The sequence below is a fragment of the Ctenopharyngodon idella genome, chromosome 7 (genome assembly GCF_019924925.1).
Source record: "Ctenopharyngodon idella isolate HZGC_01 chromosome 7, HZGC01, whole genome shotgun sequence".
In the NCBI taxonomy this organism is placed as follows: Eukaryota; Metazoa; Chordata; class Actinopteri; order Cypriniformes; family Xenocyprididae; genus Ctenopharyngodon; species Ctenopharyngodon idella.
Genome location: NC_067226.1, coordinates 47,616,266 through 47,639,180, shown reverse-complemented (window position 1 = coordinate 47,639,180; position 22,915 = coordinate 47,616,266). Strand labels below are relative to the sequence as shown.

General features: G+C 36.2%; 1 protein-coding gene across 1 annotated transcript; it reads left to right on the top strand.

Annotated features, from left to right (window-relative positions):
• Positions 1–2,195: 2,195 nt before the first annotated feature.
• On the top strand, positions 2,196–14,920 carry snai3 (snail family zinc finger 3). Its single transcript, XM_051901132.1, has 3 exons — positions 2,196–2,442; positions 5,213–5,773; positions 8,843–14,920. Exons 1-3 carry the CDS (start codon positions 2,364–2,366, stop codon positions 9,022–9,024), a joined length of 822 nt encoding a protein of 273 aa, XP_051757092.1. The 5' UTR covers positions 2,196–2,363; the 3' UTR covers positions 9,025–14,920.
• Positions 14,921–22,915: the final 7,995 nt, after the last annotated feature.

Genomic DNA, 22,915 nt, shown 5'->3' with positions numbered 1-22,915 from the left:
CACAATTGCCTGTAAAACTCTCAGGCAATATCGCAGAGAATTGGTGGAGGTGGGAGCAAAGATTTTTATTGTATATGACGGCAACTGGGACTGAAGAAAAAGATTTGTTTCACACAATAGGTGAAGAGGAATTGGAATTTTATAACTCTCACGATCGATTATGAAGATGAATAAAATCATACTATGCAAGCTATTTTGCAAGCTTTTAATAAACAGTACTGCAGGTCATCTGAATGGAGTGGATGTCAAGTTTGAACTCGACACAGGTGCCGAAGCAATTATGTTGTCAATGGAGATGTATGAAAAGATTCCTTCTGTATATCCGATGGAATCTACAAATACTGTGCTTGTGGCTTTTGGACAGAATAAAACCAGAAGGTACCATGTCAGGTACGCACACAAAAAAATTGGTTCTCCAGCAAAGACGGTGGTTAATATGTTCTTGTAAGCAGTGGGGTTGGCGGAGATGTGTAAAGTATTTTGCATAAATCTCTTTCTTCAGGGAGCAACAAAAGGTAAATGTTAGTGACTTTTTTTTTTTCTTTATCACATCTTTTCTTTCCATATAATGAAAGAGAATGAAAGGCTGTGATTCTTGCCTAACATCTCCCTGCATGGAAAAAAAATCATATCAGTTTGAAACAGCATAAGGATGAGTAAATGATGATTGTATTTTAATATTTGGGGGTGAATTATCCCTTTAACAAACTGTAAAAAAATCTCTTGATGCACATGTGAGTACACTAATGGCACACTAGATGGCGATGTTGAATACAGTTGTAGACTCAACCTTTCTATCTCTATTGTACATTTGATTTTTCAAAGCATTTCTCTGACATTTAAAAATATTACATAGGTTTTTTTTACATGGTCCACGTGGTTCCTGTTTTGTTAAACCTTCATCAACCCACTGGTTGCTGGACATATAATGACCATTACGCAAACTGCTAATATCAAATCTATTTCATTAATATTAGAGTCAAGACAGACAAAATTCATACAAGAAACGATTTGCTTGCAACACTCAATTATCTATTTATTATTTGCAGAAGGCATAGGCCTACATGCAACTTTATTTCTGGTTCCTGAAACGTTCTGCATGGGAACTTTAGTTTATGCTTCTGAAAGAAAAAAATAATAATAATAATAAAGAAAACGTTAAAAATTGGTTCCCAATAATGGAATCATTTACCATATATAACCCAACTGTAGAAATAGCCAACAACAAGCCAAGCTAAAAATATTTCTTTATAGTACATTATTTCCCTGTATTTCAGTCATCCTGTTGAATGAAAACAGTCCATTATTATAAATCAAATCTGTATCCTCGTTATCTTCTCCTTCTGTTTTGTTTATGCATCACTGTAGCTGTTAAAATGCAGTACTGTCATGAAATATGTGCTGGATGTTAAATGTTTTTGATCGATTGATAAATCGATCGATAAATTGATCGATCGATCGATCGATAGATCAATAGATAGCAAATTGTCTGTCCACACCAGACGCGACAAAAATCAATCAAAAATCACAGCCAATCAGGAGCGCGTGTGGGCGGAGTCTCTCTGCAAACACACTGAATTCATAACGAAATGGATAAATATTAGGCATAATTCTAACATATTTTTTTAAAAAAATACACGCTGAGTGACTGAAACAATCGTTGTCATAAAATACACTTGTTTGTTCACAGTTTGAGCGTTCTTGTTTAATTTATTTTCAAGGTCTGAAGTGAATTATCCATTGTCGTTTTCAGTACGACTATAAAAGACACACAAAATGAAATTCAAACTCACATTAGACGCTTTTAACATTAATTAAAGGACATAAACAGTACCAGAGATGATCATTGTCATACTTTGTATATTGTTGCTCCAGTCGCGAAGTAGAAACCGTTTGTAAAATGTCGTCGCGTGTCGCCGTCGCGGCTGGTTAGGACAAAAACTCTGAAACGTTTTATACCTTAAACGATTCACCACATTTTAAGCATTGACCGTGTTAGGCTATGTTTTTATCATCGAGTTGTCTAGAGAGTGAGGGTGAAAAAAACAAAGATAATCTCTGGGGAAACACATGCCATATGTTTCATCACAAAGTCTGCTGTTTTGATCGCGCGCGTGCACCTGTTTGCCGCGGAATGTCTCGACAAACACGGCCCCGCCCTCCTACACTTGTCCTTTCATTCTGATTGGCCGAGCAAGATGTCCGTCCAGTTCTAGCCTGCACCTGACTCTCTCTTCTCTACTCGAGAATGTGGCGCAAAGACAACCTCCAAACATCAGCTATTTATTCAACACTCAACATCTCCCGCTTAAAGCTCGTGGTCAGAAGGCAAAAGTAGTTTCCTTTAAAAGACCCAAGGTACGATGCCAAGGTCTTTCTTGGTGAAGAAACACCTCACGAACAAGAAGCCTGACTATGGAGTGTTGGACTCAAAAAAACACGGTAAGTTATTTTCAGACAACCAACTCAAACTAAATGACTAAATAGAAGTTTCTCGTTTGTCAGGCTTGTTAACTGCTTATTTGTTTCACAGTTTGACTATTATTTATATTAGGCTATATCATTTCGATATGTGCATAGTAGTATAGATTCAAATATTTAACACATCTTTTGTTTTCGCATAAATCACATTTAATAATATAATTCACTTGTTTGGGTAAAATAAAAAGGTATGAATGAGGAGAAATATTTTGCATTAATGATTATAATTTAATAAAATTATGAATGTAAAAATTAGTACAAATATTACAGTTTTACAAAAGTGTTAACATGGACATTATGTTCTAATCTTAATGTCACTAGTGCAAAAAACCATAAATATATCTTAAAATTAATATTTCCTTATAGCTGAGACTTTTTAAAAGACTTTTTAAAAGTCTATTTCTAGTTATTATGATGTAATTCAAACGGCATGCATGATAATTTTACAAGAATAAAAAAATGTTTCAGATATATAGTCTGTCACTGCTTAAAATGTGTCTCGATAGGCCTGTATGATCAGCTGCAGATGTTTTATACAGTCATGATGATGATGATGATGATGAGAGAAGGATGAAGATATGGGAGTTTAGCAGGTGCAGAATCTCTCACAAAAGAACGGCTCATTGTGAGTCCTTACTTTGGGTTTGAAGAGTCCTGATAGAAAAGCCGAAGAGGGATAAACATGTGTAGGAAACAAACTATTATTCAACAGTATATATTAGAGGGAGATTAGAAATAATAAACAGTGGAATAGACCTTATAATATCTATAAGAAAGAGTTATTTTTAGCTATAACTTGCATTTTGTTTTTACAAAGACTTAGTATTATTTTGTTCCTATACTGTTTTTATTTTTTCCGTCTATGATCTTCTCTGACAAAATGAATAAGGTTAATATTAATTAACTACATTAGTTAACATGAACTTCTAAAGCATTTGATAATCTTACTGAATGTTATTTTTCATATTTACTAATATATGCTATTTACTGAGCTGACATGAACTAACAATCAACAGTTGTATTTTTATTAATTAATTAACAACGATATTAAAAAAAAAAAAACAGTATCAAATGAATTGCTCATTATTAGTTAATGCATTAAAGGATTAGTTCACTTCAGAATTAAAATTTCCTGATAATTTACCCGCCCCCATGTCATCCAAGATGTTCATGTCTTTCTTTCTTCAGTCGAAAACAAATGAAGGTTTTTGAGGAAAACATTCCAGGATTTTTCTCCATATAGTGGACTTCAACAGGGTACAATGGTTTGAAGGTTCAAATTGCAGTTTCAATTCAGCTTCAAAGAGCTCTACATGATCCCAGACGAGGAATAAGAGTCTTATCTAGAGAAACCATCGGCCATTTTCTAAAAAAAAACAAAAAAACATTTATTTACTTTTTAATCACAAATGCTCGTCTTGCACTGCTCTTTGATGCGCCACGCATTACGTAATCATGTTGGAAAGGTCACGCGGGACATAGGCGGAAGTACCGCGGTATATCTCATTTTCTCCTCCAACTTCAAAATCATCAAACATCATTGTTTTACCTTTTTTTGTAAAGGCCGTTCGACTTAGTCATTGTACATTCACTTTGTAAACACTTGCTCGGTACTTCCGCCTACGTCACGCGTGACCTTTCCAACGTTATTACGTAATGCGTGGCGCATCACAGAGCAGTGCAAGACGAGCATTTGTGGTTAAAAAGTATAAAAATGTTTATTTTTTTTAGAAAATGTCTGATGGTTTCTCTAGATAAGACTCTTATTCCTCGTCTGGGATCATGTAGAGCTCTTTGAAGCTGCACTGAAACTGACATTTGGACCTTCAACCCGTTGAACCCCAGTGAAGTCCACTATATGGAGAAAAATCCTGGAATGTTTTCCTCAAAAACCTTAATTTCTTTTCGACTGAAGAAAGAAAGACATGAACATCTTGCATGACATGGGGGTGAGTAAATTATCAGGAAATTTTAATTCTGAAGTGAACTAATCCTTTAACTAACATTAACTAATGGAGCCTTATTGTAAAGTCTTACCATAAAAATGCATTTTGCTACAAATTTACAAATACGAGGGAAGAACAAAAACTACAGCAAAACAGCAGCGAACTACAGTAACAGGTTTTATTTTACTGTGCAAAAAAAAATGCATGGAAAAACAAAAATCTTCATATCAGTTATTAATATTTCATTGGTTCTCTCTTGTTTTTGCATGTGTTCATAATTTCTTTGTATAACATCCTGGTCAAAAATTATGTCACACAATTTGGCAGGTATTATTGTGTTATTATCACATATAAAACAAACAAATAAGGGTGAAGATATCAATTTTCTTTGAATTTAAAGTTAAATTTATTGTTAAATGTTAGGTATTCACCTTATTTTGCAATGCGGATGTAAGCTGTTTCCTGTGAATGTGAGACTTCTGATTCATTAGCCGTTATAAGGAAAGAAGAGAAGAATAACAAAATGCAGTAAATGTAAAACTATTTGTGCAACAAACCAATGTGTTCATGATTATGAATGATAAATAAAAAGCGTAAGGCTCACACATTCATGTTACACTTACTCTAATGTTAAAAGTGAGGTGGATAATGTGAAATGATCATTTTCGTTTCAAATCCAGGGTGATTCTCAATAATCTTTGGGGATTATTGTTAGTGATTTATTTAAATGTTGACACCCATGAATTCAGGTAATGTTATAAATTATGCATTACATATCTCCACAGAGGTGATTCATATTGAATCCTCAAGCTCCAGACTCAAAACGCTGCACCCTCACGAGACTCTGCTTCTTGGGAACACATTGAGCTCCACTCTGCGGGTGAACTCGATCACTTCAGGGATGTACGTGCCTCCACAGCACCCAACGGACGGCCCAGTTCTGGGTCTCACTTACCCCTTACCTGTGACGTCCAGTCCTCTTCCAGACATACGGCCTGCGCTGCCAATGCTGGAGTGTACCGAACCACGGCCATTCCAGCTATCCCAAAGAGACCTACAAGACGACGTGTCCGCTTTAGGACTGGCCACCACTGGCAACGCTGATGAATGTTTTGACTGCCAGAAAGCTTACCTGAGCTTCTCTAGTCTGACCAACCCGAGGCAGGTCCACTGTCAGTGGCAGTGCCAAAAGTGCTTCAGCTGCAAGTACTGCGACAAGGAGTATGTGAGTCTCGGGGCGCTGAAGATGCACATCCGTACGCACACGCTGCCATGTGTGTGTAAGCTGTGCGGAAAGGCCTTTTCCAGGCCCTGGCTGCTTCAGGGACACATTCGCACACACACAGGTACGTTCAGAGTCGCTGGAGGAACATTTTAGTATTGAAAAGCTGTTGAATATGTTCTGAAAGGAATATGTGTCACTCAAACATTTGTCACTCTTAAAAATAAAGGTTATGAAAGGGGACTTTTTTGGGGTGTAATGAGAAGGAAAGGAAGAGTAGACCATATCTCATATATGAGGAGAGAGGAGGAAGTAAAAAAGGAGGATAGGAGAAGAGCTGAGTATAGTGGAGGACACTGGTGTAGTGGAAAGAGCAGGAGGAGAAACTGTAAAAAGACACGGACATAGTGAAAGTAGGGTTGGATTCAGCACCCATCATTTTTTTTATAAGAAATTCAAGATAAAATACTTTGGCATAATGTTATGTTTGAATATACATATAAACAAATTTTATAAATATCTGTAGTTTTAAAGCTGTTGAGATCATTGAAAAACTTTTATCCGGTAATTTGTATTTTCTCAAATGTCAGGGTGGCACAACTGCAAATATTTTATTATCAGCTGACAAGATAATAACGTTAAACCTGATACTGTAATGCAACATCCAGAGGAAATTAATAGATCACTGTTGCAGAGTGAAAAGGGTTTTAGAAATCTCTCAAATACTGATAAAAACTGCTAATTTCAAGTATGGGTAAATATATTTTTGGGTCAGTGACGTGACGGGTCATTTCGTCCAAAGGCCTTAATAATAATAAAAAACAATGATATGACATCCAAAGTGTGTAAGATAGTACCACTAGATCTCTTTTATTGAATCCAAACGGTTTTAATTATATATTAAGTGTCAAAAGGTCATTCGGTTTAACCGTCCAAAGACCAATACAGCCATTTCATTTGTGATTAAAATATCTTAAAATGTAATAAATGTATATATTTTTTATTCTGGCATGATTTTATAACATCATATATCAACATAGTGCAAAATGGTGTTAAAATTATGTGTAGAAGTTGTTGCTTTGTTATGAGAAAGAATGTCCGGAAAAATTAATTTCATCAATGTCATTCGGAGTAACCAATATAAAGGGACCATTTTAGATCAAGTCATGCGGTCAATACCATGTGACAGGATATGACATCATTCAGACACCTGCAAAGGACCACATGGTCATGAAGCAAAGTAACTAACTCTTTTAACTATTTGAAAAATTTTCTCTTGCTCATACGCATGTCCTGAAACATCAGGTCATTCGGTACAACCGCTATAAAACATGGAGACTGTTGTAATATTTTAAAAACTTGTACTAAAATATAAAATGTTTGATTGTCCTTTTGCTAGCTAGATAGATATCAGCCTGTTAGCATTGTTTGAAAATATCGTCATTTGGTATAACCAAAAGTGTCATTCGGTAAAACCGAAATTTTGGTTAAACCAAATTACTTTTTTGGTGACAAATTTTGTCCATCTTGTAAAAAATGACAAAAGCAGTGCTAATAGATTATAAAAACCGCAATCTCATTGATAACACTTAATAAACCTTCAAAATTAATTATATCTCCATTATGTTTTTTTTTTTTTACACTTTTAAAAACCTTATTCATCAATGACCCTTTTACAAATATTTGGTTGTACCACCTGACACAAAAGTTTAAAAAAAAATTAATTTAAACACTTTGAAATGTTATGTAACAACTGAAATTTGTTCAAACACATCGTTCATGACTCATGACTCAGTTTTGAAAAGATTTTTTAAAAATACCTGTTGGAAAAACATTACAATAAACGTGTACAGTATGTTTTCATCCAAAGTTGTGAATTTAACTTGGAATATCGCATAAAAAATTTGTGAATAAAGCAGCGTTTTCATCCCATGTGTTCAAGAGAACAAAATCATCACTTCCTGGGAAATTGGTGCAAAATATCAGTAATAAAAATGAAAGCTGGTGCAATCGGGCTCTTTTTTCTTCCATTATAAATGAGTTGTGTTTCAGAGCAGCAGACGAAACACAGATTCTGGTGTTTGGGAATGCAATTGTGTGAGACACTTCTGGAGGGAATTAAACCAAATCATTCTGATGACAGACTTTTTTTCCCAAAATGTGCATAAAAATAGGTGGATAGAAACAGTTAATGTCAGTGCTAGTCTTTTCCGTACAATGAAAGTGTAAGGCAACTATACTGCCAAGCTCCACATCGATCACAAAAGCTACATAAATTAAATTAAAATGAGTATACACAGTCTTCTGAAGCTGTATGAACAGACCAAACCTTGCGTCAGTTTTCCCTTCCACAGTCTCAAATCTTGTTCTAACTTGTGTTGACTTAAAAAAGTGATTTTTTGGCAAAACTCCATTGGTTCTCATTTCACATCATGGCAGGCTTGAAATATGTGAACACAAATGAGATTTGAGATCGACAGCAATTGGGAATATTTTAAATTTCAGTCTCTTTCACAGATTTCCAATCTTGTCCACAGGTTGTATAGACCATTTTTGTGAGACTTTTATGGTGCTTTCTGTCCTTTTTGGAGCTTGGCAGTTTAAATCATCATCCACTTTCCTTTTATGCACATGAATATTCTTCCTAAGATCATTTTTTGTGTTTTCTGAAAGAAAACAAATAATACAGGACTGGAATGACTTGTACACTAAAAGTACACTGGGAAAAAAAGGTGTATGATAAACAATTTTCACTCAGAAATTGCTTGTACATTTCACAATCAAAGACCCTGCAAATCTGTTGAAAGATTCATGATTTCTCGTAAAACACTCCAATAATGTCTAATAAAGCCTTTATATACAATGCATTAACGCATTTAATGCATTAATTGTGCACCTTGTTGTGTGTTCTCATGAAAAATTGTAACCACAGTTATGATGCATTAAAATACTTCTAATATTATAATGCATTTTAACTTTGGTTGCAGTTGTTTGTTAAAAAAATATAAACTACATTATGAATAGCGTTATACATAAAGGCTTTAAGTAAAGTGTATTTTCTACAGTGCAAGTAACATTTTCATTTTAAGTGATCTGCTTCTCACAGATGTATGAAAATGATGCATTATAATTTTGAAGAAAAAAAATGGATGTAAAATGATAAGACCTAACTCAGATCATTTAATGCTTTCAGGTGAGAAGCCGTTCTCCTGTCCCCACTGCAGTCGTGCGTTCGCTGACCGCTCGAACCTCCGGGCGCATCTGCAAACCCACTCCGAGATCAAGAAATACCAGTGCAGAAGCTGCTTCAAAACCTTCTCCAGAATATCACTCCTGACCAAGCATGAAGAGGCCGGGTGCTGCCCCATGTCCTAATATTACTCAGGAGAAACAGAGCCCAAGTGTGACAGATCGTTCTGCTTGGACGGATCGACAAGTACTCAAGAACATGGAATACTGACTGATATACTGTATGCTCTTTGAATGAAATGCAAACTATAAAGCACAATATGCTGTGTGAGAGTGGCCTTGCAAATTTTCCAGTTGTATTTAGTACTTGTGATGGTTTTTCAGGTTACGGTTTTGTAATGGGGAAATTTCTAAGCAAACAATAAAATAATATTTTTCTAATAATATAATAAGTGTCCTATTTAGTATAACATATATGTTTGAAACAACTGCCATGTGCTTCTGTACCTGCTCACGACACTGGGTTAAAAACAACCCAACATATTGGACTATTTAACTCAAATATAATTTAAAATTACTATATTGCTGGGTTAAAATGAACCCAGAACAGTTTGGAAATTAAAGTCGCACACAGAAACACTAGAGTAACAACACAGGCAACAGTAATAATCAAAAGGTGAACATTTATTAATAAGCAAGAACACACAGGAATGAACAAAATTATAGGAAGGAGTAAAAACAATGTGTACACGTGTGAGTGGAGAAAGTTCAGAAAACAATGACAACTCAAGAGTTATACAGTTTATACAGTTAAACAAAATTGCTTTTTAAAAGTTTAATATTTAATAAACTACATTTATGAACAAAGTTGACCATATTCCCTTTTTTTTCCTCCCACCAATGGACACACTAATAGCGCTACGGACAAGTTCAGCCAAGAAACACAGAAAGATGGGAATCAATATGATTTCCCTCGCTGGATAACACAAAAATTACCCAACCATGGAAAAAATTACCCAACAGGCTCAACCCAGAGAGTATGATTTTGACTTCACATACCATTACATACAATCTTCGTACAGTATTAATTAATATGTCTATATTGAGGGCAGCTAAGGAGAGGAAAATTCTTTGAGGCTAAATAAAACCTACAATGTTTCCCATTTGTAATTGTGCATGGAAAAATCCCTGTATATATATCTGTTTATTGGCAGGTGGATGGAGGCCAGCTGCGGACCATAATGGCACCATGGATCTTGGGCTGTGTCCGAAATCGCCCCCTATACCCTCATTCACTATTCCCTACATTAGTCCACTAATATAGTCCACTTGAAGGAGTGAATGAAAACGAGTGAGTTTATTCGGTGTGCCGGAAGGGCTGCTGCTTTTACATAGTTTGTGCTGTTTAATAATCATTGTAAACTTAGCAAACTGGCAGCTACATAAGTAATGAAAAGATTTATCTTCAGCTCTGTCATGGAATCTGTGTATAAACCTTAAAGGGGTGGTTGATTATGATTTCACTTTTTTAACTTTAGTTAGTGTGTAATGTTGCTGTTTGAGCTTAACATCTGCAAAGTTCAATGCAAAGGGAGATATTTTCTTTCACAGAAATCACTTTTAAGGACTACAACAAACAGCTGGTAGGGACTACAATGAGGATGGTGACATCACAAACCCCCAAATTTACATAAGCTCCGCCCTCGAGAACATACAACAAAGGGGGTGAGGCCATGTTGGGCTGCTTTAGAGAAGAGGAAGAGTTGTTGTTGTAGAGTGTTGTTATCATGCCGGACTGCTTCACAAACGAGGGTCAATTCAACGCTGGATTTGCACAAAAGATTAACATGACGGCACATGCTAGTCGATGAGTTGAATCAACTCCACAGCAACTACATAAATTTATCCACTAACCCTTCAGAAACGTCCAGTTTCATTCTAAAAGTTGTAACTTCTTCCTGAGTCTCTCCATCAGTGTCGACTCCGGTTTGAACAATGTAAGGCTGAACACCGTTACTGACAATCCTCATTTTGGCTGCGTGAGATTCTCCAGCTTTGTTGTTGTTGAGCGACCGAAGCGCGAGCTGTTAAAGCTCCGCCCTCTTCTGGAAAGGGGGCCGGGAACAGCAGCTCATTTGCATCTAAAGGGACACACACAAAAACGGCGTGTTTTTGCTCACACCCAAATAGGGGCAAATTTGACAAGATATAATAAATGATCTGTGGGGTATTTTGAGCTGAAACTTCACAGACACATTCTGGAGACGCCAGAGACTTATATTACATCTTGTAAAAGGGGCGTTATAGGTCCACTTTAATTAAACAATTTAATAGTCAATTAAAAAGGAATTTAAACTTGTATAACATTACGCTGGTACCCACATTTGACCAGCGGTTTGGAAAATGGATGAACGGATGATTCATCTGCGGGCGCCATCTTGTGCTCAGACGCGGGAATTCATTCGGCACGTGACTCTCACAGTGCATTATGGGTATTCTCTAGCCGTTGAGCATACATCAGTTGTACACTCTTTGTTGCAGTGCATTGTGGGATTGAATGAGAGCACTCGATAGAGTCCACTATGGTTTCGGACACCAATACAAATTTGTTCTCTCAAATAGTGTCCTATTTAAGGGTATAGGGGGCGATTTTGGACACAACCAAGGTCTCTGTTTTCTCTCATCTGAAAGAAATTTAGTGCTTGTCTAATCACTGATTTAAAAAACAACACTTTCCCCCTGCAGAATTCTATTTCGCTTTGTTCTGAAAAAAAAATACACACAAGTTGGAACCACAAGAGGTAACAGGGCAGCCCAATAGAGCTGAACCGCATTGGGTCAAACGTGGAAACTGCGATGGACTGAAGCACCAACAGGTTCTCTAAACATATTAAGGGACAACAGAGGGCAGAGGTCTGACTCCATCTGCAAGTCTCTCTAGTATTTTACCATAGTCATGACACAGCAGATACAGACTGGAATTTGTTCGTTTATCCTGACTGGAGCCGACATGACCAAACCTTCACCTCCAACACTAAATTTACATCCGTCTCATTCCTTAGCCGCAGTCCACCAATCCCACTGTCTGCAAAAGCAAGGCTGCTTCATATTATCCATGCAGTGTGGCTCTAGCTGAATCTGGATAAACTAAAGGCCTCCATGGCAGACGTGATCTTGACCCCCTGTCACTATGCTCCATGACGTTTCCGTCATCTGACGCCGATGCTCCTAACTATAACCACTGTGACTCCACAAAAGAGGTGTCCAACTCTAAAAATATGCTGTAGCCAGGGTGAGGGAGGCATGGGCCCACCCCTATACTGCTTCAGACGGTCCAAAATAGATCTTGAGGCACTATTTCTGACCAGCTGAAGAATAGGCCAAGCAGGACGGCTTCCATTCCCCCTTGCCTCTGGAATTCAGAGAGTTTCCAATTGCCCTAATGAGTCAGCGATCCCCATTTCCACCTGTGTCTCCATACTCCATACAGCCCAGATCTTCCACACTCCTTGTTCTGTCAATCACAAAACAAGGAGTGTGGAAGAATTTGGGCTGAGGTTTACTTTAAAGGTGTCATGAATTGAGAAATCAAATTTTCCTTGAGCTTTTGACATATAAGAGGTCATTGTACTATAGAAATATCCTGTAAGTTTCAGAACTCAAACTTTCCTTGTTAGTCCAAAAACAGCTTTTGTTGAAACCAAGATCAGAAAATGACTTGTTTCGGATTTTGTTACATTAGTGCAATGAAACACCGCCTCTGCAGAAGAAGATCGACGCCTACTTCTACATCATTGCGTCTTTAGCCCCACCCACCGATTTGCGAATGTATTATGAGTTATATTAAATATGAGTTAAAATCTGACATTTATTGATCCGGTTACCCCATCTTCTCCTCAGAACTTACAGTCTTCTCTCTGATTTTCTCTCATTAAAAAGCGGCAAAGGCCATTAACAATAATAAAAGAGAAGATTTGCTTTTACATGCAGCTCAACTGTTTTTAACATTGAGAATAATAAGAAATGTTTCTTGAGCAGCAAATCAGCATATTAGTTATTTATTAATGTATTCCTGTGATCAAAGCTGAATTTTCAGCATCATTACTCCAGTCTTCAGTGTCACATGATCCTTCTGAAATCATTCTGATATGATAATTTGCTGCTCAAGAAAATTTCGAATTATTATCAATGTTTAAAACAGTTGTGCTGCTTCATATTTTTGTGGAATCCGTGATACATTTTATCTGCTAATTTTAGCATTCTAATATTCTGATTTAACTCTAATATCTTGATGAAGAATTAAATTGTTCATGAGGCGTTCTCTTCATGGTGATTTCAGGTCCGTTGTAACACCCTGATGTTTCTGACTTTATGCTATAAAAATGTTTGAATTTATGCTTTAATTCATGAATTAAAAACATGCTCATCATAGAAGTGTATTCAAGTCATGTCTTTTATTTTTAAATTCTGTTCCATTTCCTTTAGTTCCTGTTTCTCTGCTCTGTTTAGTTTTGTTTACCTGGTTACTAATTATGTCTTAGTTTGTTTCTATAGTTACGTATTAGTTTCACCTGTGTCTAGTTTACTTGTTCTACCCCTATATTTCAGTTGTTTTTTGTTAGTTCTCGTTTACTTTACATTGTAGTTTGCATTTTTCCTATGTATCTCCGGCGGTTTCCTGTGTTTCTACTGTTGATTGTCCAGTGATCTCCTGTGTGTTTAATGAAATATTTGATTTTAATAGTATCGTTGTAGTGTAAAAATTATTGTATGTATGTATGAATTGAATTTTTATATAAATTAATGACCGGCACCAAAGACTGTAGAATAACACAAGACGCGTCACTCTTATTGTTTTTGAATGGGAGAAAGTGCAAAACGCAATATGGCGGAATAAGTCCCGCCTTCTAAATAAGAGCTAATTGCTGATTGGTAAAGTCATCGCGTCACTGCAGTGGCCGTTAAAAGCTCTGGTTCCTATAGAAACAGTCAGATGCACGCCTCCGAAATGAGACACAAGAGACGCGCATTTCAGACTGCGTATGCGCATTAGCTTCATCCAGCCTGAAAAATACAGTTTTTTGTCATGATTCGAGCGTTTAGAAACAAAATTTATGAGACAGTTGTTGTCAGATTTCATTGGTGATTTCAAATATGAAATTTAATCGAAAGCTTGGCAAACAGCTTTGGAGAATTTGACTATAATTTTTCCCCATCCAAAGAGAGGCGTTTCAAAGATGGCCGCCGAGTGAAATGACTTGTCTTAAAGGGACTTTGCCGGCACATTATTTACCCATTAATTGAATAGAGAATACCTGTAAAATAATGTAAGACTATTGTTGACAGTGAATAAAAGAATTGCTTTAGAATGTCTTTGCATCCATCTTGTAGATAAGTTTGCTTGTTTTCCATTAAAGCTCTCAGAACGGATCAGTTAAGCATGATCTCAGAGGATGGGAGATAAAAAGTTTCTGGGATATCAATGAAAACTTTTGAGTTGTAAAAATACCAAATTCTGTTTATAGTAAACACGCAACTGCATTACATAGTGGCACACTATTACAATTCCATCTGCTACTTTTAGCCACCTTTAAGATAGAGTTGGTCTATATTTAGCCTATTAAGCGGATGCTATCCAGCTTGAGGGAGATATTTGTACAGGGGCTCTCAGAGCAGCCGCTGAGATTTACAGAATATTTTCCACACTGAGTGTCGGGTGTATATAAATATCAAGCTCCTACAAGCCGCTCACACACAGTGCATGACAGTAATGTGTTGCACTTGTTACCCTGTGCTCTTCTGCTCGGTTATATCCGTCCACTTGTTGTGGAAAATAAGTTCCCCAGAACAGGTGCAGCACGGTCACATTTAGAGGCCTGTTCCAGTCAGCAGCAACCCCACCCTATTTTTCCACCCTCAATCTAGGCTTGTTTTCCTCCACAGGTTGATCACTGGATTTGCGTTTCACTCCGTGCCCTTTAACCTCTGAGGTCAAGTTGTGGCACCGCTCTGAAGCACTGCATGTCTCTTGTGTTGATGTTCCACACTTTCTCCTGACACTTCAGCTAGGCCATAAATCTCACACATGCTCTCAGCTAGTGGGAGTGTGTAATCAAAAGAAACAACAACAACAAAACGTAATTTATAAATTTATAAATAAATGTATTTTTTCTGATGTAAGACTTTTATTTTGAAAGACATGGATTTACTTATCATAGAGTTAACGAAAGTTGTCACAAGCATTGTAATGTTTGAAGCAAATGTCAGTAGACCAGTGTAGTGACCCCACACAATCCCATTGATTCAGATTGCTTTTAGTACTCTCTTTAGTGCCTGATTACAATTCCTACAATATCATGTTATGATAAATACAATTTCAACTACGTTATAATGACCATTTATGTCTGTATTAGTTAGCTTATGTATTAGCATAGCATACAGATACCCGATTAGCCTGATAGCTTAGTTTATACACGCATTTGCACTTACCCTACATGTATTCACAATCATCTTTAATGTATTTATGTGTTAAATAAATGTTAAAATATTTCAGTTATAAATAAAACAATTCTTCACAGTTCAATTATTCACTTAATAAGATTTATTTAAGATTATTTATTAATTAACAGTTAATCAAGTGTAAGAAATTAAATTCAATTAGTTTTATCATGCACTAACTTGTTTTCTTACGCATTGTATAGTAAGCTATATGTGTATTTTAAATTAATATCACTCGTATTTACTGACGGTTTGTGGAGACCTTATTTCGAGGGGGGACCTGATTTGCCACGACACCGGGAAGATTTTAAAACTAGCAGTTCATTCATAAATCCGTAAGATCTTACCTTCATGCTGTGGAAGCACAGTGCTGAAAAGGGGCGGGGCTACATAAGGTCTTAAAGGGACAGTTCACCCAAAAATGAAAATTCTGTCATCATTTACTCACACTCATGTTGTTCCAAACCTGTATGAGTTTCTTTCTTCTGCTGAAAACAAAAGAAGATATTTTGAAGAATGTAGGTAACCAAACAGTTGATGGACACCATTGACTTTCATAGTATGGAGGAAAAAAAAAAAAAAAAAACTATGAAAGTCAATGGGGCCCATCTGAAATTCTTCAAAATATCTTCTTTTATGTTCAGCAGAAGAAAGAAACTCATACAGGTTTGGAACAACTTGAGGATGAGTAGATGATTACATAATTTTCATTTTTGAGTGAACTATCCCTTTAAGAGCAAAAGAAATTATGAACATGCAACGTTGTAGTTACGTTGTCAAGTAGCAAGTCATGAAATTACCATAAAGTACCAATAAATTATGTAAAGCACTCTTAAGTTCAACCAATAGCATTTAGTATCATTTTAACTATAATACATTTTAATTTATTTGTAAATAACATGCAATTAAGTGTCATTAACATTACATTCAGTTCACACTTGTTCTTTTAAAGTATATTATTTTCATAATAAAAGTGTACTTTTTTTCACAAGGGTTGGTAAGGATCACCTGAAAATGTCAAATAGCATTAAATAAAATAAACAACAAATTAATAATGATTTCTAAGTTGTTGTCATTGCTGTTTCTTACATAGCATTTGTTGTCTTTAAAACTCAAAATGGCCTTTTGCACATTTAAGACACAAATAGGTCATCTTGGGCATGAAGGAGATGTTTGAGCACAAAGACTCAGTCTTAGAAGAAAACTCCATATTGTGCAAACGTGTCCTGCTCTTGTTGGAGCACACGGGGTCAAAGCAGGTCGGCCCTTAAACTTTCTAACAAAAAGGTCGATGGAGACACTTGAGGGTCTGGGCTCAGAGGGATCTGTGTCTTTAATGAGCCACCGAACATTACAACACCTGCTCTTGAAGCTCCACGCATGCACAAATTCAAAACAGCTCTAGGAAAATCTGCTCTACAAACAATGTGCAGAAACAGACAGTCGCAGGCGCGAGAATGCTACTAAAGATGTCAGCGGCAGTGATTTATAATAATGCAGAGCCGCTCTCCACCTGCGGAGGTCTGGCAGGCTTTCGGCAGGTGCTGATCTTGACTGCGGGCAGGTTTGGGCGAGCCGACATGCTTCCTAAGAGCCAAGCGTCACCCTGGATTCCCAGACTGTCCTGCCGCCTTCCAAACTCCAGCTCCTCTAAAGCCAGGCATTGCCCCGGCAACCGGCAATTGTATAGAAGATTCTAGGGTCTACGGTGGGCTGGGGTTCCCTGTTCTCCGAAGAAAAGAAGATTGTCAGGAATCTATTCAGATCTGGTAATTAAGCCGCTCTCTTGTGAATGAACCCCTAGCCATGTGTTTCTCATTTGTCCCCTGCTTCCACATGTTCAGACAAATGGGTCGGTGAAGATAGTGTCGTTGACAGTGACCTGACAATCCACTTTGAATCTACTTATCTTCAGGTTAAATTACTCCGTGTTTTACGTTAATTTCTCTAAGATTACATACATCAAAAGAAGCGGCCATTAAAGATGATTTTTATAAGGGGGAAACCAATTGCAAAGATATTCAAGGAAACCTTTTTGAGGGGTACGCATTTTCATTTTCTTACTCCACTTTTGTTGTAAATAGATTATATTCCTGTCTGATCATGAAAACTGTTGTAATTATTGATTTGTCTCCTTCAAATTAACATTATAATATTAAAGATATGGAATTAATAAATAAATGTGTATAAATACAGACAAATTCACTTAAAGCGGCTATATGTAGAATTCATAGAGTTATTAGCGACATCCTGTGGCCATTAAGTGAACTGCAGCCAGCTCGTGCACACGTAATGTAGCCTACAAGAGACTGAACGTGATTCTAGGCCTTGATATACTCACGGCGAAGTTCTCTTCGTTATTCGCTTAGAAATATCAAGTAACTGGAAATTTGAGGCGATATACTGTTGATGAGCCCATCCATTTCCGTCGGTATAGTCTTTGCATCTGTGTGTACACAATGGCTCTTTCGTCATTATCCTGAACATAAGAATTAATTTCATGTGTCACAGAACTGAAAGGAACTTGGGAGAGCGCGTAACCGTCACATCCTTTTGATTTTCCCGGCAAAAACGTCCCGAGTCCTTCACATAAAAATCAGTATACTGGCTTTCATAGACAACCTTGGAATTCGGGAAAGGTCTCGTTTGTTTTAAAGGATTAGTTCACCCAAAAATTCTGTCATTAATTACTCACCCTCATGTCGTTCCACACCCGTAGTTCATCTGCAAAACACAAATTAAGATATTTTTGATAAAATCTGATAGCTCAGTGAGGCCTCCATTGACAGCAAGATAATTAACACTTTCAATACCCAGAAAGCTACTAAAGACATATTTAAAACAGTTCATGTGACTACAGTGGTTCAACCTTAATGTTATGAAGTGACGAGAATACTTTTTGTGCGCCAAAAAAACAAAATAACGACTTTATTCAACATCTAGTGATGGGCGATTTTAAAACACTGCTTCATGAAGCTTTGAAGCTTTACAAATCTTTTGTTTCGAATCAGTGTCACGTGAACTATTGAAACTTCGAAACACTTGTACGTAATGATTTAATGAAGCCTCATTTACTGAAATCACATGACTTTGTCGCTTCAAACCACTGATTCAAAACAAAACATTGTTTTGCAAAAAGCAGTGTTTTGAAATCGCCCATCACTAGATATTGTTGAATAAAGTCATTATTTTGTTTTTTTGGTACACAAAAAGTATTTTCGTCACTTCATAACATTAAGGTTGAACCACTGTAGTCACATGAACTGTTTTAAATATGTCTTTAGTAGCTTTCTGGGCACTGAAAGTGTAAATTATCTTACTGTCAATGCAGGCCTCACTGAGCCATCGGATTTCTTCAAAAATATCTTAATTTGTGTTCTGAAGATGAACGAAGGTCTTACGGATGTGGAACGACATGAGGGTGAGTAATTAATGACAGAATTTTCATTTTTGGGTGAACTAACCCTTTAAGTTTCATTACCGGCTGTTCACACGTTGGCAATAAAAAAGCGATTAATAAGTGAAAATTCTTACATATAGCCCCTATAATTGTAGGCCTTAATATCTAATTCAGCTGTAACTGTATTAGGCATGAGAACTTCTTGTTTTCACCCATTAATTCTGGGAAAAAGCCTCTCATGACCACACAGGGAGGTCTTGCTTGTGTTTACAGGAGTATTTGGCCAAAGTTTGTTCAGAGTCATGGCGCCCTCTGCCTGTAGCAGTGCATAAGATCTTGCTCCTTGTAGGACTACATTCAGTGGCATAATTGTTTACTGAATTCACAGTATTCTGAAGCACTACCCAATCAAGCTTTTTCAAAAGTAATTTTAAAAGCCTACATATTGTGCTACATACTAAACTAATTAATATTGTTTAGGCTAGATATTTAGATGCATAAAATAGTATAATTTATGATGAGAAAATATATATATTTTAGAGTTTGGTGTAACTGGAAAATTCAGTATTTTGAAAATATATATTCCCTCTTAATGAGTTATGGAGTTCCATGGGACACTTCACTACCTCCGTATCCAGTGGTGGGATGGTTTGATTGTCCATACGTTCTTGAGTAGGTTCTTATTTTGAATAAGTAATTACTTCTCGATATAGTATGAATGTGTGTAGTGTGAATATAATCCGGACGTACCACATCCGTCATGTTGTGGTTATCACGTGACCTACCAGCGTCAGTTGTGTCGCTTCACTGCCATTCACAAATCCTCTCCCGTCCATCAAATGCTCACTTCAGAATCTCTCTGGAAGTAGTAGGTGAAACTGTTTTATGAATACTGTGAATTCAGATTTACTGTTTTTCAACTACTATTTAGTATGCGATTTTGGGTGCAACCTTAGGAGGAGTAAAGTCTCCTGCATGAAAGGCGCCCAATTCATTTTGTTTTTAGGTGCCATTAATGGGCGGGTCAGTTTGAAACAGTGCAGAAGAACCGGAGATTTTGGCTTGTGATGTCAGAACTGGAACCAGTAGTAAACTTTTTTCCAGGCTTCTGATTGGCCAACATGGCTTTACGGTTAGGGTTATATCGCCACCTGTTGGTTTGGCATGCTCTCTTGTTTTTGCGTTTTCATGTGGATGTGAGCCACAGAGGGAAAACTCTGTTTATAAAAATATGTGTGGACTAGGCCTGAGACATTGTGTAAATATCATTTCAGGTACAGTCATTTGTAAGGATCATCTCATGCTTGATAAAAAAGCACTGACAGATTTTTCATGCAGAATGAAACTTGTACAAAAAGTTCAGAATAGTAAACTGACCATATGCACGGTTTCTTCCTGGTTTTCGTTAAGCCAGCTCGGGCATTTCCGGTGAACTGTTAGCTGTCATTCTGTACTCGCTGTACATCGACACAAAACCATCAATGGTTGACTTTTTAAAATTGTATTTATATTTTAATGCTGTTTTCACACTTGCCTAATTTACCAATAAACCAGTTTTATTATTCGCAATAAAAATGAAGCTAATGGGAACGTTTGTTCTTTTTAATGTGATGACCAAAAACATTATTTGTTCATCCTTCTGAGATTGTCCCTATTTGTAAAACCAAATGTTTCAAGATGTAGAAAATCCAACATTTGATAAAATAAAATAAAAAAAAGACATTAATTACCACTATAACCATCAGATGGCGGCAGAGGACCATTTATTTGCACATATATCAGCCATTTCCCGTAATAGTTTTTCACTCAGTTTCGCTTTTGAATAAATATTAAACATTATAAAATCATTAGGTTTAAAAATACATTTTGTCAAGGTGAAGTATGAAGTACTCACAAAATCTCATGAAAAACAATAACTTTTCTTGTGAATGAATTACACAGAAAGCGAGCACCGCTCTCTCTTTATAATCACTGAAGCTGTCAGTCAGAGCAGCTCAAGATCACACTTGTGATTTTTATTCAATGAATCTAACCAAAGTGCACAATAAATCTTTAATTTACAGTGTATTGACGTTTTTTTTTTTTTTTACACAAGTGTGAAAACTGATGGTCGAATTGAAATTTGCAGAGGAATAACACTGAGACACGTCTTTTTTTCTTTAATGTCGTCTTACATTTGAATAACTAAATTAACGCCAGGCCTGACAATTTAAGTGACTGTATTCTGATTATAAACTAAGTATTACACTATTGATGCTGTTAAAGCTACCTCAGGACACTGAAGATACCAACACACCAACAAGTGACATTTCACCGGAAGTTTTCCAGCTTATATTATTGTGGAAGTTCTTTAGAATGTTCCGTGCACATGGTGAATTTGTAGAAGTGAAATGTAAACACCCATCATTTGATATTTCTGTGATGTCATGAGCACACTATATAAACTCTTCTGGCATAAACATGAGGAAATCTTTTTATAATAGTGGCACACTATTACATTTCCTGGAACTAATTTTACCCAGTGTTAAGGCGAAGCTCGTCTATATTTAGCCTATCAAACAGATGCAGGGAAATATTTGTACAGGGGCTCTCAGAGATTTACAGAATATTTTCCACATTGAGTGTCGGGTGTATATAAATATCGAGCTCCTACAAGCCGCTGACACACAGTAATGTGTTGCACTTGTTACCCTGTGCTCTTCTGCTCGGTTATATCCGTCCACTTGTCGTGGAAAATTAGTTCCCCAGAACAGGTGCAGCACGGTCACATTTACAGGCCTGTTCCAGTCAGCAGCCATCTGGACGTTTTCATTGCAGGTTGATTATTGTGTTTGCATTTCATGCCGTGCCCTTTGACCTCTGAGATCCAGTTTTAACATCACCTCTGTCTCTTAAATTGAAAACAGTTTTTTTTTTGTACTATGATAAAATGAAACAGTGACTCATTACAATAAAGTCCCATTTGTTAACAAGCAAATGCGAACAAAGGGCAATATCTTTGCTAATGTTAAATAATAAAAATACAATTGTTTATTATTCTTGTTGTGCATTTAATAATGCTAAAATTAAGAAAATTAAATAAATGTTAATTATAATTAATGCTGTATAGTATCTATTTTTTAGTTTTTATTAATAGTTTTAATTCGTTTTTATTTTTATCTTTTCCGTTTTCATTTTAATATTTGCTAAAGTATTTGTAATTTTGTGTTTTTGTCATTTTTGTTTGTTTTTTCAATGTCTATCGTTTTTAAATAATTTTATTTCATTTTTAGTTTATTTTTGTACATCAACTAAATTAAAATGAAAAAAGTTTCCTTTGCAACTTGCAGAAATGAAATAAGTATTTTATTCATATTTTAGTGTTTAAGTAACACAAATGCTTTTTGAAAATGGTTTTAGTTTTAGTTAAGTATAATAACCCTCGTCATTGTTAGAAATCAAACCTTATTCCAAAGTTTTACCAATTAACCAAATATATGGATTAAACATCTAATAATAATAATACAGAAAAAAAGCATGACAATATTCACTTCCAAGTAATGTGGTGGAAATAAATTTGGTGTTTTAAACTGTTATTTGCCATTTCGCACTGAACGTTCAAAATGAATGATTTATTAACACAATAAATTAAGCAATTTATTATAAGGCTGAAACTAAGTGATCCTACCAGAATTGACTAAAAACACATTATTTCTAACTTACAGTAAATTTCCACGTGAATGTTTATTAATAGCGTGGTTTAGTATATTTTGGGACGTTGCATAATGTGGCACAGCATAATACAAACATATATTTCCATATTCTAGCTGGATCCTATGCTGTAATGGTGTCCCTTTTGTTGTTCTGAAGTGTTGAGATGATATTTACAATAAACTTCCTAACTCCAAATTGCAAAAAATGACCACTCAGGTTTATATTGTTTTATAGAGTAAGCTGATTGCTTTGCACACCTGTTTCTTGTTCAGTTTGTTTTCTCCTGTGTATTTAAGCCCTCGGTTTAGCTCTACTTGTCGTCCGGTACTTTCTTTATGTTAGTGGAGCTGTTACGTTGTTTACTGACCTTTTAGTCTTGTTTTTTTGTAAATAAACAATAACTGCTGCAATTGAGATCCTCTACTCCTCTTCCATCCCCCCAAATTGTTTGCGCAAAAACAGTGTTTACACCGAAGGACAAGGCGG

Excerpts from the sequence above, each read along its gene's own strand:
- snai3 (XM_051901132.1), top strand. The coding sequence starts at position 2,364 with ATGCCAAGGTCTTTCTTGGTGAAGAAACACCTCACGAACAAGAAGCCT. Across the intron at positions 2,443-5,212 it reads GTTGGACTCAAAAAAACACG|AGGTGATTCATATTGAATCC; the intron begins GTAAGTTATTTT and ends ATATCTCCACAG. Across the intron at positions 5,774-8,842 it reads ACACATTCGCACACACACAG|GTGAGAAGCCGTTCTCCTGT; the intron begins GTACGTTCAGAG and ends TAATGCTTTCAG.